At 39.5% G+C, this 14,279-nt stretch overlaps 1 protein-coding gene across 1 annotated transcript in view; it reads left to right on the top strand.

The window, feature by feature from the left end:
* The window catches only part of PREP (prolyl endopeptidase), a 103,854-nt gene that overhangs the window by 41,687 nt on the left and 47,888 nt on the right, over positions 1-14,279 (top strand). Inside the window, exon 8 of the mRNA XM_065632606.1 lies at positions 8,322-8,513. Coding sequence (XP_065488678.1) covers positions 8,322-8,513 — 192 coding nt within the window. The remainder of the gene's footprint in view (positions 1-8,321; positions 8,514-14,279) is intronic.

Here is a 14,279-nt window from a genome sequence, read left to right as displayed (position 1 = left end):
GCTTATTTAAGAAAGCTGCTGGTGGAGCAAAGCCAGAGGTCTCGGAAGGACTAATGTCTATATAATGGGGTAGCTGACTCATAATTTCAGAGCACTTCTGAAGAGAAGTCTTCAACAGTTGGCAGGTGCAAATCAAGCGAAGATGCACAGTTGATGTAGCTGCTGATAGGGGAAGGAGGAGGCAAGAGATTAACATCAATGTGGTGGCTCGGGGTTTGCAGGTGAAGTAAAACTATTTCAATTAGAGAGAGTCTAGCTGGTAGAAATCTCCTAAGCGCTGAGGTTCTTGGGTAGCTTTATGCTTTCAGGATAGAGCTGCTGAGACAGACTGGAGGGATGGGCACGATGCATCAATGTATAGCCACGATCTGCTCTTCTCTGCTCTCGTATCACATAGGAAGTTGCTGTACTCCACTTTCTGAAAACTGTGTACTGCAGCTATTCTAAAGCAAACTCAATTTTTTTCACATACTCCGAAAGATGACAGCAGCGTAATACTGGATTTTCTGTTATATCTAAATATCCAGCAGTCATCAGCGTGAGATACAGGCTGCTCTCTGATATGGTGAGAAATATAGGGGGAATACACTCAATAAGTACTTGTAGGGAATTACAGCCATGTGACATGCAGTAGTTGAACATTTCCTTTCTTGGATTTACCCTGTACACTGTAACAGGCAAGAAGAAAATACAGATGGGGGAGTACTAAGAGGAGATGTGAGTACTAGAGAAAACTTAAATTGCACTATGAGATTTGGTTTGGTCTGTTATGCCCTGTGATGAAGGGCTTTATGTATCCTGTGGTTAATACTTGTGGACATGGAAAGAGTTTGCCAGGTACCTCCAGCAAGTGAAACAGCTTCTCAGTTAGGGATTGATAGTCCAAGGGCAAAAGATATTTCTGTGCTGTAGCAAAGGTCTTCAAAACTTGACGTGTATATATGTGTCAGTAGACATACATAGAGAGGTACAGATATATACAAATACCAGTATACCAATGTATTATAAATTTTAAGCCATTTTAAATGTACTGCAGGCTATGTAGGTAAGTTATTATTGGAAAATGGAATCTGTGAAAGATGTAGATTATTCTTCTTTACAAAAATAAAATTTTGGGAGTAAGAGCTTTCTCTTCAATGGGAAACATAAAAAGTAGAAATTGAGGAAGTGAGTGATTTTAATCCATTTTCCTGAGACTAAAAAAGAAAAAAATAATCCACAAACAGAGTCCTAAATTGTGGAGTTTAACTATTGATTTCCTTTTCAAAATAAAGATGAAAAAAGAACCCAGAGTTCAAAGAGTAAATACGGAGAGTTTGTAAAATTTACCTTAAAAATACAGTGAGGTAAGAAGGAAATAGTATGATGACTTAACTAAAACCAAGATTTTTATCTTCACAGGATTTAAGACCTTACGTAGAGACACATTCATTTCTGTTTATAAAATTTTCAGTAAAATATATACTTCTCTTACCTGAATGGGGAAAACACAGCAAATGAAAGTAAATAAGTTGAAAGTGCTTAATAATGTATGTGCCCATGTGACTTCTGCTTTTATAAAGCTTTTTTGGAACTGAAAGTGTTAAGGCTGTGAAATTATTGTCCTCTTATGTCCTACTAGGATGTGCTGTTATATATATGTGTATGTTGATTAGTCTGTCAGTAGCAAAGTATTGAACTAAACCAGCATGTTTCTCTTCTGTCTCCCATGCTGCTAGTATTGAATGCATGGATCGTTCCAGTTTAGGAGGTGGATCTGTTATAATTCTGATGTAAAACATACATAAAACCCGTATGCCCTAAAGTTACAGTTGTGCATGTAGGTAATCAAAGTGGATGTTGATAGATACATATATATGGAATCGCAAAAACAGAATTACACTGTTTTTAAGGCTTTTCTGTGAGCAGATTGCATTTAAAGGCATTTTGGGTTTGATTTGTATTTTCACTCTGTTTAAAAAAATCTTCCTATTGAAATAATTGAGTGAACTATCATCTTTAAGGTGAAAGGCAAACTGAATTCCAAATCACTGTTGAACAGCTATCAAAATTAATTCAATTTAGAAAGTCATACCTGTAGCTAAGTTGGAAGCTCATTTGTTAAGGCCGAAGGTAACCGACTGGGTTGGTTTGGTTTTTTCACATATTTTTAACATTCCAGTTATGATTCAGAGACACATTATGCACTTAAATTCCAGTGCCTCCTTGAAAATCAATTCAGAGTAAAATCGAAGAGTTGAGAAATCATAATCTTTCCCTGAATAGAAGTTTACCTGTTTAATGCATGTAGCATAATGAAATTGGTGTTCCTGTTCAGGTAGAAAGCCTGTCCCATCATTATGAGACAAACCTCTTGGTTTACTTCCTGGGCATTCTCCTCCATTTCCAGGAAATATGTCTGTCTTACAAAAAAATGTAATTGACAAGCTAGAATGGAATATAGTTTTGACTGCTAGACTACATGACAAAAAGCCAAATGAGAGCGTTTACCTTGTTCGTAAAACTTTTTTCCACAACATCAGATTAAAAAAAACAACCCACCAGTAGCTGATCACTAAGCCCTGTCTCTCCAGCCAGCACAGCTGAGAGGTTATTTGCCACTAATTGATTGTTTGGCTTTTCAATGAAACATGAAATATGGAAGAAAGTATTGAGAAAATTTTGTGAACCGATGAACAGTGACAGCCACTCTATCCTTTCTGTCTGAAAGAGGGTTGATAACAGGCTTTCTCTGATCATTCTTACTGTTATAATCAGTTTGTTTAAATTAGCTTTTCCTCTTCCTGTAGTCGCCATTGTTCAGCTACAAACCTGCTTCATCACACAGAGAGCTCTCAGCAGACCAGCGAATGTTTGGCTGTGTTCAGAGGCCAGTACAAGATTGAGGGCTTAATCTGTGATGCTTACTGATATAATTCCCCTACTGTGGATCCAAACATTTTGTTTAAAAATTCCGTCTGTACACTCTATGTTGCTTTTGTCCTAAACATTGCAGAAGAAAGGCTAGCTCTGTAGGATTATGATTTTCTGTTGTGTGGCATGGCTTTAGTGTCCATCAAATAAAGGTTATAAATCCTCTACCTGCAGTTCCTATAGTAATGCAATTATTTGATGATGGATAACTGGCTGGTATAAAGTATATAGGCAAAAGCATCTATAGCTCTTCAGCAATGTGTTTTAGTGGAAGGTCTGGCAAAGAAAAGGATTAGGTTATAGCAGCAGTTTACAGTAAACTGTCAAGATCTTTAACCTCGTGCTTATCTCATGTATAACAAATGTCTCATTGTATGCTTATGTGGATTAAACTCTGAAGTCTTCGGTGACTCTGGTGTGAAGGATAAGGGTGTCTGGACCACAAGTGCCATTTCTTAATGACTGTCCTCAGACAGATCTTCTCAGAGGGCTGCTGGTTTTTCACCTTCCCCCTCCCCTCCTTTCTTTTAAAGAAGTATGAGCTCAGTGCCCATCCTTTGCCTTGCTTTTGGAGGGGTTTTTAAAGTCATAACTTATAGATGGATTGTTCTTTTTGTTAGTAAGAGGCTGTTTGTTCTGGGTTTGAGAGTGAAGCAAGAATCCTTTACCAGCCTCTAGATGATGGTAACCAACTCCCATTCATGGGCCTTGGTGCCCTTTTTGCTGGAGACCTTCAGAGGTGAGGAGGAACTGGTTTGCATTAACTGTTTGGCGGTCAACAGACCATTCCTTGTCTCTGAGACCCTGTAGTCCCTCACCTGTTTCAATAACTGGGTAGATACATGCATGCCACGTGACACCATGCACGTAGTCGCTTTTAGTCAGGTATGTAACCAATGAGAGAGTATCCATCCAGTCATATGATGGGTTGTGTGCATGTACGTCAGGCCGTTTGGTAAGAATTGATGTGCTGATCACGTGAGTTTGCAGTCATGCAATGGAGAACTGGCTGTGGTCTGTGACCCATCTAGGTCCAGCATCCTTGCACCACAGCTCCCTATCATTCATTGTTTTATACACTTTGTCATGCTCCTGTGTTTTCGTCTTTTCTCTAAGGCAAAAAGTATCTTCATGGGTCATTTTATATGAAAACTATGTTTTAGGCCGTTTATCATTACTTCTGGATTATTTTGAACCTCCATTTCCTGCATCTTGTCTAGCTCCTGGGAAGATTGTCAGTCATCTACTACTGCAGAGCCCTTTCCAGGTGCCTCTTGTCTTAGTGAAACCACATAGTTAATCTCTGTATTTCCTCAGCTATATCCACTTATATAAGGTATCTGCTTTTTTGACTATGGCTGTATATTCATCAATAACTCCACTGATTTTCTTAGGTTCCTTGGGAGCTGGTGGATGACTTAGTGTTACAAGTTACTTGTGAGGCTTTGTGTTGTCCCATCTAGATTGTGTGTAGATATCTTTATTATTCTTCCAGAAGTTATAATGGGAGTCCTCCATGATCAGCTGCACTCTCCCACATCTGCACTGCATGCTAAATCACTTTTTTGCTTACCTCTGGTTGCTGGTACATCCTCTTCTGATGCTTAAATAACAGCTCTCAGCCCAGCTCATTCAGCTTCTGTAAGAGTGTGTGCTGTCCCACATGTACAGACAACGTGCTGTAAGGAACTGAGCACCACTTGAGCCTCTCAATACATAGTTCACCGTGCTTTGGGATGTTTGACCAGTTACTATAGAATCATCCACCAAATTCAGGCCAGGTGAAAACTGCACACAGGTGCCTTTCCTAGTATTTGGTAGTCTTGCTTGTAAACAAAAGACACTAAGAAAATGAAGTTACGCTTAATCTACTTGCACAGAGTTTGAATTGGAAATGTGTGTCCGTGTCTCTGTCTAGACAGGCTCGTAGATGTATTCCTGACACTTTAAAGACAGACAGAATCTTTGAAGCATATGCTTTACAGTTCAAACTGTGTTCGTTCAAGCAAACTCTCCTCAGGTAATGTGCTGTCTTTAATAAAAATCTGCCTTGTCCGTTCCCGTGGGCCTTTTGGGTACCACAGGGAGCAGTTTTATGAGACAAACAGAGCCAGACTAAGCAGTTGGTGCTGTGGAAAGGAGAGTTGTCCCATCTCCATAGGCTCATGGATTACCTAACACCATCCCCTCCTGTTGAGTCACCTATCTGACCCTGTGGTTAGGTGATTGCACTTGCTAATCTGTCACGGGAAAAAAATGTATAATAGAGATTAGTTTTCTTCTAGGTTAGCTAATTTAATCAGCTTTACTGTTCACTCAGGCAAATGCCAAACCAAGCGTGAAGGTGGAGACACGCTGATGGAGGAGGAGGGGGAAATGGGAGGGTGCAGTGTTGCTGCAGGCAAGCTTATCTTATGGCTCATTACTAATGAGAAATGTTGCTGCTCCTCTTCAGCCTCTCTCTGCTGCTGCCTTGTGCATTCTGGCTGCCCTGTGCGTAGTGACACTCCTCTGCTCCTCTGCCCCGCAGTGAGCTGGTTCAGGCAACAAAAGAGAGAACTTTATTTCGTGACACAGTTTTTGGAGTTTTTTTAGTCATTTAACCCATTGAACGAGCTCACTACTGGGGCAGATGAGCAAAACAGAAGCAGTGAGCTTGAAGTAATGTGAAGAAGGACGAATTCCTCTGTGGCGACGATGAGGCATCAGCTCAGCTCGCAGCAAGGCCAGATTGCTCGGCGTGGGGGCAGCGCCACGCAAGTGAGCTGCGTGGAGCTGCTCTCCCTTCTGCTGCCACTGGTGTGACTGGGGATAAATGGTTCCCCCCCACAATCGTTTTTCAGCCATATTAGTGCCCAGAGAACTGGCCGTGCTGGTCACCAGGCTGGTCACCCTGGCCCAAAGGAGGGCTAAACAGGGTGCTTGAAGGTAACGCTAGAACATCCCTTTCAGTTACAGGCTGTAACTGGATCAGCTGCAACCAGCTGTAAAGGTGCATCCTCTTGTGTCTGATATCTGTCTCACTGCAAAGTGTTTCTTCCTCTGACTGAAAATCTACAGCACGTACTCTGTACAGTAGCAAACATACCTGATGTACCGGTCTCTTTCAGCTGCCTGTAATTGCCTCGTTACCACCTTAACTTGGACTAGATAGTGGCGTATTTAACCACTTCAGTGAGACGAAGGTTTAGGGATAAGTCATCTGCAATATTTGTCTTCTAAGGACTATATAACATCCACTTTAACAAGATGAAAGCGCTTGATTTTGTAATAACGACTTAGTGTATCCCTGTAGAATATCAACCCTCTTGCTGTTTTACTACCTGCTCATTTGGGAGCGGATGAACAAGTCGCACGGCAGTAATGTAAATCCCTAACGTCACGTTATTGTCCTTTTCCTTAATGGAATCCAACTTTTGTTGCAGTCATGGAGACTACAGTTATTGTGCACATTTACCATTTTCAACAGTCTGGGGATTCCTTTTTATGAAGTCTTGTTCTTCTTTAGTAGAATGGTTTCATTTCATCAGATACTGGAATACAAATGTTCCAATATTGTTATGGTGTTATACTGCAGTTAAGTTTTTATTTACTAGAACGCTTGTGCATGTGAGTTGAGATCTTAAAACAGTTTCACTAGTGTATATCAGAGTTTGCTGTAGGCTGGATTTTCTTTGTTTTACTGGGCATCAAAGCAGGTTTTCTCTATAGAACTCTGAGCAACTGAAGGGACCTAGCAGTATTTTTTTTCAACATAAAATCTCTTGGGAAGGACAAACCTTTGAACCTCAGTGAAAACCAAGATTCAACAAGCATTTGGTTCGCTCAGAGACAAGATACTAAGTTGACTGGATTGTCTAGGAAGTTTGTTTTACAGCAGTATAAGAAGTAGATTTAATTGGCTAATCTATTGCTTTACATGAAGAGACAGGGAAATTCTCCTTAAACCAAAACATCAATTAAGAGATAGGAGCTTTATGAATGTGCTAGGCCTGGCTATACTCTCTTATTACATTTAATGGGTTTTAAATGAGCTTTGCCATCTCACTGCTTCCTCAGTTATTCTTTTCTCTTTTAAAACTTAGAGTAATTACAGCTCAGCTATTATCTACTTCCATTATTCTGCTCAGCTTTTAATATTATAAGCTGATGTATTGACAGAAACATTATATTATAGATTTTCATGAACAAATTTATACACAGTTGATATGGTTTTACTTAAAAGCAAAGACCCAACCTTTAGTTTTGGGAAAGAGGCAAGGTGGGCCAAATGTTATTTTAAGATACAAAAGTTTTAATTTCACATATCAATAAGGATTCTGGTTTTTCAGCATAGCTAATGTATGATGCTTATAAGTTTGGCTGATAGGTTGGGTTGTAGATATAACAAACGTATTACATAACTGATCTACTTTTGCAGCTATTTCTTTCTATTAGCCTCTAAACCTATTGCAAAATATTAAAATGTGAATAAAAAGTAGTGGAGTCTTTCAGTCCCAAATCCAGGCTGAGTCAATACTAAGACTGAGTAAACTGAGGCAATTCATATTTGAGAGAAGTCCACTTCTGTTAGTGAGTGTGATATTCTAGAAGATTGATAGGGAAAATGCAGTTTCATTCTTCACAAGCCCAGAAGTTAACATTTTAGCTAACTGGCTGTAGTTGTCCTTTGGTGGTGACAAGCTTCTGCAGAAAAACACTTCAGAAGTATTGTTTCTGAATCAACAGAGAAATTCCTGATATTGAAGTTTATTTTACTTATTCAAATAGCATCATTTCTATTCCATGGGAAACTCTGAGCTTTTAAGGAGAACGGAAAACTTCCCACTTTAAGGAAAAGTAACTTTTTTCAGAAAGAAAAAAAATATTTTATAATTAAATAGTAATCTGAAAAAGCTATTAAAAATAAAATTGAGCTCGAAAGCTTAGTGCAGAGATTTTGACTCAGCTGCAACTCCCCATTCCAAGTCTATAGAAGTGGGGGCTTGTGAGCTCCGTTGGCAAGAACGTGATGTGGTCGGTGTTGTTGGCTCCACAGCAGTCAGTGTGGTAGGAGCACCTCTGTAGCAAACACCTGAGATTTCCAGCAGCCCCTCAGGAAAGCTGGTGAAACACTAACCATAGTTCTGTGAGTATTCTGCGCGTTTTGCTAGAAATTCCTCAAACCCAGTATGTTAACGTGTCTGTGAACTGGCATTTTCCCACTACAGCCTAGTAATCTGGAGAATTCTTTGAAAGTTCTTAATACTCAGTGCATATTCAGCCCTTTCCATAGCTGTACTTCTTCTGGTCATTGCCGTTGTTCAATAAAGAGTCTACAGCAACTGTCAGGAAGACTTTGCCCTCAGTTGTTAAAAGGTTTTTGTTTCAGGAGGCGAAGAATTTACATGATATGTTTGATCTTGCAGGAATTCTTCAATGGGTGAAGCTGATAGATAACTTTGAGGCTGAGTATGAGTATGTCACCAATGAAGGAACAGTGTTCACTTTCAAGACAAACCGCCATTCTCCAAATTACCGGTTAATCAACATTGACTTCAGTGACCCAGAGGAATCCAAATGGAAAGTTCTAGTCCCTGAACATAAAAGAGATGTTCTAGGTAAGAGTTCAGCCAAGTAAAAGATTTTCTATTTTGCTTTTTTCAAATTAATTCAGAAAATAGCCTATTGAATGATCTTGTACAGACTTTCTTTTTCCATGTGTTTGAACTTTGTTTAGAATTTGTGATTAAAAGACTTGCTGGGACTCGAAAGATCCAGGATCCATTTCTCTCTCTAACGTCCTGTGTGGCCATAGTGAAGATGCTTCGTGTGTCTTTGGTTTAGTTCTGTGTTTGTAGGAATTGAGGGCAAAGTATTTTCCTGCTTCATGTCAGTATAGTAAACATTTACTAGACAGTCACAGATTACAGCAAGAGGGACTTTGTAAGCAGAAGGAAGGGAAAGAGCAAGTCTGGCAGTAGTGCAGCACACTGTGAACAGAGCTGGTCAGAGTTTGAGGCAGGATTTTCTGGTTTTCCTGGGATAAGAGAAGACAATGCTTGAAAAAAGGTCTCAGGAAAGCTGAAGGACATTGAAGCCTCTAAGCATAAAAGCAAGCTCAAAACATAAATCTTTGGGTTTGATAAAATAAAGGTGTATTTTTTAAATCACATTTTTTGGGAAAATTCCATTAAAACTTAGCATTAGTTTCAGATAATGCAGAAAAACCTTCTCTGATCTGTTTTTGACAGAGCCTCTGTGTACATTTATGTAGTCTGCTCTCCACACAGTGCAAAATACTGTTATGATTTATCTGACTAGCATAACTATAGCTATTAAAAAAGACTCTTGACCTTTTTATTAATCCATCTTTATACAAATTCATTCACATTTGCTACTTTTCTGCTAAAGAGCTGCTTTGTAGGAGTAGGATTCTCTGCGTGTGTGTGATTTGTTTGTTCAGCAATTTATAAAGTGGGACCAAGTTGAAGAATTGACTTAGAGATGTCAAGTGCCCAAACAGAATGAGACAGAAACATGTGATTGACATGAAATGTGGTTACCATGTGTGGATTTACCTGAGATGTGGTCTAGACAGCCAAAGGAGCATTGACCAGTGGCCGTAAAAGCACTGGCTATATATTCCTTCCCAGGAAGGTAAAGGCCACATCTGTTCTTCACTACACTGCAGTATTTAGCTCAACTCCGTTTTGTTTTCGTTCTAAAGGCAAAGTTGTTCGGAGTTCATGTTTGTGCACAGGCAAAAAAAATTTTCATGCATACAACGCTCCTTTAATGGATTGTACGTGACAGCCTTGACTATATAAACATAACAAGAACTGCATTTAGAAAACTGAAAGTTCAGATAAATGGATTTGCTGAGGGCACTGGCCTTCAGACTGTAAACATAACAGGCATTCAGCTCTTAAACACTTGAAGGCAAACATCATCTGTCATATAAAACCATCAGAGTGACTTTCAGGAGTCTGTTGTGTGTCACTAAGCTTCCACTGTATTTGAATGTGAACCCAGAGTAGGCAGTCGTATGTCCACTTTTCTCTCTAACTTTTTAAAGTGCTACGTAAAGGAATCAGATTAAATTAACAAATGAAAGTGTATCCATAAGAAGATGAGTTATAAGTAGATCTTCGCACTACAGTAAAGTGAGTTTGAATTGTTCAGTTGCTTCTTTGTGGCAGACACTTGCAGATTAGTGTTGTATGCTCAAAACCAAGATAAGGGAGTTTTATCACATTCGCAAGGTTGTAGCCCCGAATAAATACAAATAAATAAATAAACCCGACACATTCACTTAATGAAGTCAGCAAGCAAGCCAGTCTCTATGTCGTGTTGTTTTAATCATTCCAAGATTTGCTTTAGAAAGATGTAATGGTAGCAGAAAGCATTTAATAATTCATTGTCTTTAAAGCCTTACAGTCAAGTGAATTTGATTTTGTGTGATGCAGAGATGACAATGTAATGAAACGCCTTCTGCAAAAGCTAGGACAGCAGTGATTCAAATGGTAAATGAGTGTTGCTGCTTGTCCAGTTTTACATATGTGTGGGAGTGAGTCTTTACCCAGATGTAATTAGTTGTGTTAGAATTTCCTTATAAACATTATAGTTAGTGATGCTCTAGGTCACAGTTGATTTTTACTGGAATATATAGATACTCAGCTCAGAAATCTCCTATTCTGGTGTGATCTGCCTGGTAGCCATAGCCTTCTTCATTTCTATGTGTTGACTTAGATTCAGTTTCATAAAAGCTGCACCATGCACATACAGAAATATATTTATTTATTAATAATAAATGCAGAATTGAGAATTGTGAAGCTCTGCCAGTGTCTGTCAATGGCAAAAAGAGAAATTCCACAAAGTATCATAATGCATTCTTAGGGAAGATGCTATACCTGATATAATCTAATGAAGAACTAAACACACATCTACAAAGCAGTGTGAATGTCAATTGGTTTCTGCAACATATTCTTCAAGATAGACTTTTTTTACTGGCTTTAACCTTGTTGTTTTCAGAACTGTTTATAAATTAACTAATTTGGGAAATACAGGGAAAAACCCCAAACATATTCCTGCAATGAGGTGGTACACACACCTCATTTGACAACTCTCAGCAGAGATTTCACCCAGAGTTGAGGTAAATGTACATCTTTCTCTGTGAGCTGAGGGGAAGAAATAAATTACAACTATTTTAAAATGAAATTTAAAGAGGGCCTCAGAACATATTGGGGTGTGATGAGACTAATTTCCCCCCTTTTGGAGTTTGTTTATAAAGTGTTACTTTTACTTTTCAGGGAGAACCGTAGTAGAGATTTTCATCTAATGTTGAAGAAGTGGTTTAAATTATCATATACCTGCAAGTGGGTGTGCTGAATTAGTTAAAAGGCAGCTATGAAATCATAATTGCAGACTGATCATTACAGACACTGTGACCTTAGTCCTAAGGCATAGGATAAATCTGCTGTCTTTAGAAGGTTAAATAATTCTGAGAATGGTGACACTCCAAAAAGTGCCCAATACTGGTGGAGCGGGGCAATTTAAGAGCAGCAGTTGTATCCAGCCCTGTACTTGTGACAATGAGAAGAAAAACAGAATAGATCTCCTGAGTAAGGAGAGCGGAGAAATAAGGTGTATTCCTGAACATGTCATTGATGAGGTGGATGATCTCGAGCAATTCCTTGAGCCTCAGTTGGCCATTTAACTAGCAAGGGCAAAGTTAGCAATGCTCCTGTGCCTTGTGCACATCTGCACATCTAAACTCAGTGCATGTAAAATGCTTCCCTTCCCTCAGCTAGAATGTGCACTCCAAGTAAAAAGTAGTAATTTTCTTCATACCTTTAACCTGCTGGCTAATTCATAAATGCTTAAGAGTTTGAGGAGGGGAGTTACTGCAACTAAAGTGTTGTTGTACTCCAGCAGTGTCACAAAGATTTTTAGCTGCCTTTTTACAAATTTAAACTCTAAAGCCAGATTTTGGGTCACTGTCCTATTCACACCTGAAGCACAGCATAAAATACAAAAATTTTTTTAAATTCCCAGGAATTCTTTCAGATTTTATTTAGTTCTTTTCAATGTAGCTTACACTGGAAAATACAATGTGGAGACAAGATACTGAGCAACCACCCAGAATCATCAAATACATTGAAAGATAAATAGTTATCTTTTGGCATTGTAGTGAAACCAGGAGGGAAAATCTGGAATGAGCGCCATGAAGTTGCTGATTCTGCATGACAAGGACGTGCATGGGTGCGAGTAATCCCTGATGTTCATCTCAGTTGTCAGGAAGCTTGTGCGCTCCGTTACGCTGTGGTGTTTTTCAAGGGTACCCGTAGCTTTACACACCTGGGAGTTTGGCCTGAGAAGCGGGGGCGTGTTCTGTGTGTGCGGCTGTTCGGAGGAGCTGTCGTGTCACCTTCTGTGTGCAGCCCAGAGGCAGCAGCCTGCTGGGACAGCTGGCGCAGGAGGGTACGAGAGAGGAGGAAATTAGCTGCAACACAAACAACCAAATTGATAAGCTTCTACTGTGAAATGTGAAAAAAAAACCCAACCAACCAACCAACCAAACAAACAAAAACCACAACCAAAAAAACCAAACCAACCAAACAAAAAAACCCCACAACAACTGGGATGTGGCTTAGCTCTGGTCTATCCCAGCAAAGTACCTCCTAAGATCTGGCCAAGCCAGATACAGTCCCTCACTCACTAGGAACATAGGAAGAGGATGTGGTTCAGGTGCACGTCCCTGACTGAAAGTTTTGTTCTGCTTTCGTGCCTCCGTTTAACTCTGTTTACCTTGGAAAGCCAGCATTGGTCACAGATGACTGAAGCCTGTAGGTTACCTAAGGAAGTATCGCTCCTGATCTTTGCAGCTTCAGAAGAGCTTTGTCCCCTTGATTCTGCCTCTCATTTGTGTGTCTCATACTGAGGGGATGTGGAGTATAAAATCCTCATCCTGTTGAAATTGGTTGGATCTTTTCCGTTAACTTAAACATGGCAGGCTGTTACTGGGGATGGTGTCTCGGAGAGAAGACATGCCTTTTCGTATGTTGTGAGGGTTCATCAACTTTTACTCACGTTTCAGAATGATTCATGTTTTATTATGTAAATTGCTCAAGCTTTGCTTGCAAGTCTACCCATAGGTAGCCTTGAGTGGTGGTTTCAGATGATTTTAACTGAGATCAGCATGGATACCTGTTAATCTACAGAGACACTGAGGTTTATGGTTGCTGTCTGTGATGACCGAAGAAACCAAAAGGGCCTTCCAGGTCTATTTTGCAGCTAAAGCTTTGACAGTCCATTAAAATATATTCATTATTCATTGAGTGGACACACAAGCACATTGTACAGCAAGTGATTCAATGGTTTCTGCTGAAGACTTATGGCTACCTAGCTCATCTAGCTTGGCGTGTTCTTCTCCATCAGCATTTCAGCCTGTGTCTGTCAAAGCTTGTTCGTACATCCGGACACTTAATATGCTGTAGCTACTGCTCCAGAAATGAAAGGTCAGAACTGTCATTAAGTTATTAACTGTCTTTGGTCGGGGTTAGTGGCACAGATGTGTGGTTTGAGGATTCAAACTTCTTTTTCCTGAAACTGTTTCAGAAGTTGTTCATAGCAACATGGCGGGTGCTGTGTTAGTGACATGTCTTTGCTACTAACAAAAGCTGTCAAAATAAAATAGTTTTTGGAAAGTAGCAGTATATTAATTTCTAAAAGGTTGAATGGACCATTTCTTCTACAGATGGTTGAGCTCAGTTTTCTAGGCCTTGGTAAGAAGTATAATTCCTCTAGCCCAAATTTAGCTTTCAAGAATTGTGTATAACCTATTGTAGTCATCAAAGTGGTCACAGTCATCTTCAGAGGGAATAGGCAGTACTAAGGATAATTCTTCACACCTGCTTTCAGCATCTACGAGTGTCTCCAAGTGTGTCCATCTCTCTCTGATGCCTGAGCTGAAAGGCTCAGCTTTGTAAAGGCGACCTCTACGTGTTTATTGTTTAGTAAAATAAATCCTTTGCCTGATGTATATTGTAAGTAGGTGAATTGTAAGTATGCTGGAGAACAACTGATACATTTAGGTGTAACTGTGAGAATAACTGCTCTGTTCATTGGTATTAACTGAAAATAAACTGACCCTATACATTGGAGAGGCCTCGGATGGTTAGCTTTTTTTAAAAAAAAAAAACCAACACTTGTGTGAGTGAAACTGCTCAGCAAGCAATTCATAGTATTCCGGAACAGCTTGCAGTCAAAAAATAGCTCTTGTTAATAATTCAGCATTGGTTTAGCTTTCTATGTATATAAGTGTTGGTTCTTAGTGTTTTCTGCTCTTTCAAGTCTGCTTCAGTGTTTTGCTCTGGTTTGATTTT

This window comes from Caloenas nicobarica, chromosome 3 (genome assembly GCF_036013445.1).
Source record: "Caloenas nicobarica isolate bCalNic1 chromosome 3, bCalNic1.hap1, whole genome shotgun sequence".
Lineage (NCBI taxonomy): Eukaryota > Metazoa > Chordata > Aves > Columbiformes > Columbidae > Caloenas > Caloenas nicobarica.
Note: the sequence above shows the minus strand (reverse complement) of the source record. Positions and strands in the feature narration are given on the sequence as shown.